The 4,269-nt window shown below is 46.5% G+C and overlaps 1 protein-coding gene across 1 annotated transcript; it reads right to left on the minus strand.

The window, feature by feature from the left end:
- Positions 1 to 1,563: 1,563 nt before the first annotated feature.
- LOC115544998 (uncharacterized) lies at positions 1,564 to 3,165 on the minus strand. The gene is made up of 4 exons (XM_030357696.1): positions 2,989 to 3,165; positions 2,532 to 2,825; positions 2,263 to 2,355; positions 1,564 to 2,074 (listed from the first exon to the last, which is right to left on the minus strand). The coding sequence occupies exons 1-4, from the start codon at positions 3,116 to 3,118 to the stop codon at positions 1,815 to 1,817; spliced, it is 777 nt and encodes a 258-aa protein (XP_030213556.1). The 5' UTR covers positions 3,119 to 3,165; the 3' UTR covers positions 1,564 to 1,814.
- Between the last annotated feature and the right edge of the window lie 1,104 nt (positions 3,166 to 4,269).

Here is a 4,269-nt window from a genome sequence, read left to right on the forward strand (position 1 = left end):
AATGTGTTGTTTATATTTGAGTAGTGACCCATTTATTCAAGCATCGTGCACTAGGCACACCCATGGCATAGGCCATTGTAACATGAAAGGCAATATTCATTGAGTTAAATTCAACACAAGGCAAACGAAAGCGTGCTGACATGACATGGTGGTGATATGAGTTGCTTTCCCCATTGCGCCTACCTGCTATTCATTTTTCCTGTCAATGCTCCACCCAGTGTTTCAACCTAAACGCAAATCTTCATGCATGCATGTCACCAGAGTTTTATACAAACAAAATTAAGGAATGCATCATGGCTCAACATATTCATTCATATTATACTATGCAAGTAAATTCCACATTGACCTCCTTGTCATGCTTTTGAAAGTAAAATAAGATGATGCAAATCCACTGTAAACACTAGTCAAGACATTTACCTGTGCAGTGAGATAATTGGCCTACAGATTTGCTATACAACTGAAATTATCAATAAGGCTAAAATAAATAATTCATGTGTTGCAGATTCCTGGCTAGTGGTGATTCGTTCCGGACGATCGCCAACAGCTTCCGGGTCGGGACCTCCACCGTGGCTTCCATCGTCTCGGATGTGGTCACGGCTATTTGGGACTGCCTGGTGGAGGAGTTCATGGCTGTGCCCACTGCAGAGGAGTGGAGAGTGGTTGCAGAGCGGTTCGAGGAGCGGTGGAACTTCCCTCTCTGCTGTGGTGCCATCGATGGGAAGCATGTAGTTCTGAAGGCCCCTGCGAACTCCGGTTCGCAGTTCTTCAACTACAAGGGAACGTTTTCCATCGTTCTCTTGGCAGTTGTCGACGCAGACTACTGCTTCCGGGTCATCGATGTGGGGGGCTACGGGAGAACCAGTGATGGAGGAATTCTGGCCAACTCTACGTTTGGTCAGGCCCTCCACGCTGGCGATCTCCAGCTCCCTGCTGACAGAGCACTGCCGGGGGCTGAGCACAGAGGACCCCTGCCTCATGTGTTTGTAGCGGACGAGGCCTTTCCGCTACGGACCAACCTCATGAGGCCATTCCCCGGACGCGTCCTCCCACCAGAGCGGCGCGTCTTTAACTACCGTCTGTCCCGGGCTCGGTTGGTGGTGGAGGACGCATTTGGTATCCTCTCCTCTCAGTGGCGGATCTACCGGAGGGTCATCGAGGTCCGTCCTGAGCTGGCAGAGAGATGCATCAAGGCCACCTGTGTGCTCCACAATTTCCTCCGCAGAACAGCACCAACAGCAGCAGTGAGGGAGTGCATCCCGGGTGGTGCGGTGGAGCCTCTGCCAAGGCTGGGGAGAGTGGCTGCCAACAACGCCGGGAGAGAGGCCATTCGGATCCGCGAGACCTTCACCTCCTACTTCTCTGAAGAAGGAACCGTCTCGTGGCAGGACGACATTTAGTGCAGTGCACAAGCAACCCCAAAACGGCTCTTTTAAGAGCCACCCACACAAAACAAAGCGGCAATTCCTTCATTATTATTAAGTTGTTATTAAAATTGTTATATGAAGTAGCAAAATGTATGTGTATTTGTGTCCGTGCATGCTAGATCTTAAAATCACTCAGAAGAGTTATTAAAAATATTTTATGTACAAAACGACTAACAAAACAACATAGAACAATATATTATAAATTTAAAACAGAACACAAGAACAAGAACATTAACATCTTCCTAAAAAATAAGCTGTTTGTGAGAAAGGATTTACCTCACTAACTACCTTTCTCACAAACAGCTTATTTTTTAGTCACAGCAGCCCAGTTCGTTCCCTGGAGAGATTGTCACCACCACTGTTGCAAATAAGCATGAGCATATTTAATAATTATATGGGTTCCAAATTAGTGCGTCTTGTGGCTTCAACTACGAGCTTGTGAATTTCAAATTTCAACTCAGCACAAGCTTGGCGTGGCAATCTCTCCAGGGAAGGAAGTATGCTCTGGAGGAAGAATGCGTCCTCCGAGAGCTGGGGTGGGGGGGGTGGTGGGGGGGTCTGGGCAGCCTCCATATGCAGGGCCTGGAGGATGGCCTCTTGTATTGGGGTGCTCCCGCACGGTACCCTCCTGGCATTCTTCCTCTTCGTCCCTGTATGAAAGTTAAAACACCATTTGTAAGTTAGTGCAATACTACCTTCACAAGTGAAAAGCCAAAACGTTATCAATACACATGCGGTGGTTGGTTGGAAGTTTAGTCACTTTAAGTTAAAGTAGTAATCCCATAACAGTATACAAATCAGAAATTAAAGCTATAATACAACTGTGTCCTGTACATACCGCCCGGTGGTCTTGGGTCAGCGGCAGGGTCAGCGGCAGGGACAGGGGCAGCAGAGGCATCGTCAGTGTCAGAGTCACTCACTGACGGCTGATCTATGTTATTCAGAAAGAAGTCATTTTTTTGGGGCTTGGAAGATATACAAGTGATCTATATTACAGCACATTAAAGATGGTGACAGAATCGTGCAGCACCATAAACCTTTCCTCAATACAGAATCTGCCCATAATGCAGAAGCTACACGTGTACGTGTCTTCACTTGTCAACAAACCTGCATTGTGCGATAGCCCTGCTGCCTCATCGCACTCCTCATATGCCTCTCCTGCCCCAGACAGCGAAGTCTCTGCAGCCCCGTCATCCTCGATCTCATCCTCTGCCACCCGAGGAAGGTTGCTAGTGGTCTCCCTCGGGGTGACGAATGGGTCGAGGAAGGACAGGACCACAAAGAACTTCCACTTCTTTGATGTACCTGCCGCTGACCCGCTCTTTTTTGCCTCCTTCTCACTCCTTTTCTCCTTCATATATCTGTCCCTCAGAGACTTCCACTTTCTGCGACATACGTCCACTGATAAAAACAGAATATACGTATTAAGTTGTGTAGCCTGACAAGCGGGACAATCTGTTGTAGTACTATCACCTCAGTGCTTACTGGTGCTACCGCAAATTTGTTTCACAGTAAACACAACCGATAGCTGAAGACAAGCAAAATAAACCCTCACTGAACTTACCAGGAAGCCCAGTCTCCTCGCCCACTTCGACCCACGCCAGGTCCTTCTTGTTTCGATCTCTGTACGACACCATCGTGGTGTCGTACAGGATTGGACGAGCACAAACTGAAACAATGACTTTGTCTTCCATCTTCTTTCTACTTTTGTGCGTCCTCCGTCCTCTATGCAGTGCCAGTGACGTCGGGTCAAGCTCCACACTGATTGGCTATCGCGGGTGAATGATAGAGCTTGGATCGGGTTAGATTAAATAATCTCGGATATAAATAACAATAATCGGGTTAAATAACTTCACATGGTGTGTCTGGTGTGTTTCCAGCATTCGTAGTGTTGATCAGCAGAGAAATAGTCCGCCAAGACGTTGAGGTTGCTTAGCAACCAGAGACGCTGTCCATGCAAGTGAACGGAGCGTTCCCTCTTCGTCCTAACTATCAAACCAAACATCCTTCACATTCACCGAGCGAAGATTATGAAAGTAAAATGCACATTTCTCGCTAGAAATGTTTCCATAAACGCATTTAATGGCGTAACTATGTTACTATTTCCACCCAGAAAAAAGAAAGATGTCGGCCGTATTCTGTGCAAGCTCACTACTCTCTGCCAGTGACGTCGGGTCAAGCTCCACGCTGATTGGCTACCGCGGCTAAGCGTCACGCGTTGGAGCGTTGAAAGTTCAATTTTCTGAACTCCGGGCGTTGGTGCGTTGGGCGCGTTACTGCGTTTACGTGCGTAATTACGTGCAACTGCCGCGCCTAACGCCCCCAACTTAACGCTTCAACGCTTCAACGCGTGTACCGCGCCTAAACCAATGGTTCCCTATGCAAAAATGCCGATTTTCAACGCCCCTAACGCGAGCAACGCGTTTGGTGTGGCCGTAGCATAACACTGTATGAAGACATTCTGATGCCAATTGCATTGATTTTAGTTTGTACACAATTGCTAACCAAAACGTTTTTAACAACACATCAAACATTATTTTTTAACTAAATCCACTCTAATATATTATCTTAAACATGTTTTGCATTGATTAAACAAACTTACGGCATTGCCTCTTAGATGCTTTCATGTGGATGCTAGCGGATTACAATCAGAAGATGCACATGTCTGCCATTCCTTCTGCAGAGGTAAGATTTTTAACAGGAAATGACGTCACAGGAAGTGACTAAACCGGAAGTGACATAATCGCAAACCTAAAACGGCAAAATAATATGAATTTATACATTGGCTTATTTTAACTGTAAAGTAATTATTCACATCCGTTTTTACATATACATATTTAAGAAA

This window comes from Gadus morhua, chromosome 6, assembly GCF_902167405.1.
Source record: "Gadus morhua chromosome 6, gadMor3.0, whole genome shotgun sequence".
Classification (NCBI taxonomy): Eukaryota; Metazoa; Chordata; class Actinopteri; order Gadiformes; family Gadidae; genus Gadus; species Gadus morhua.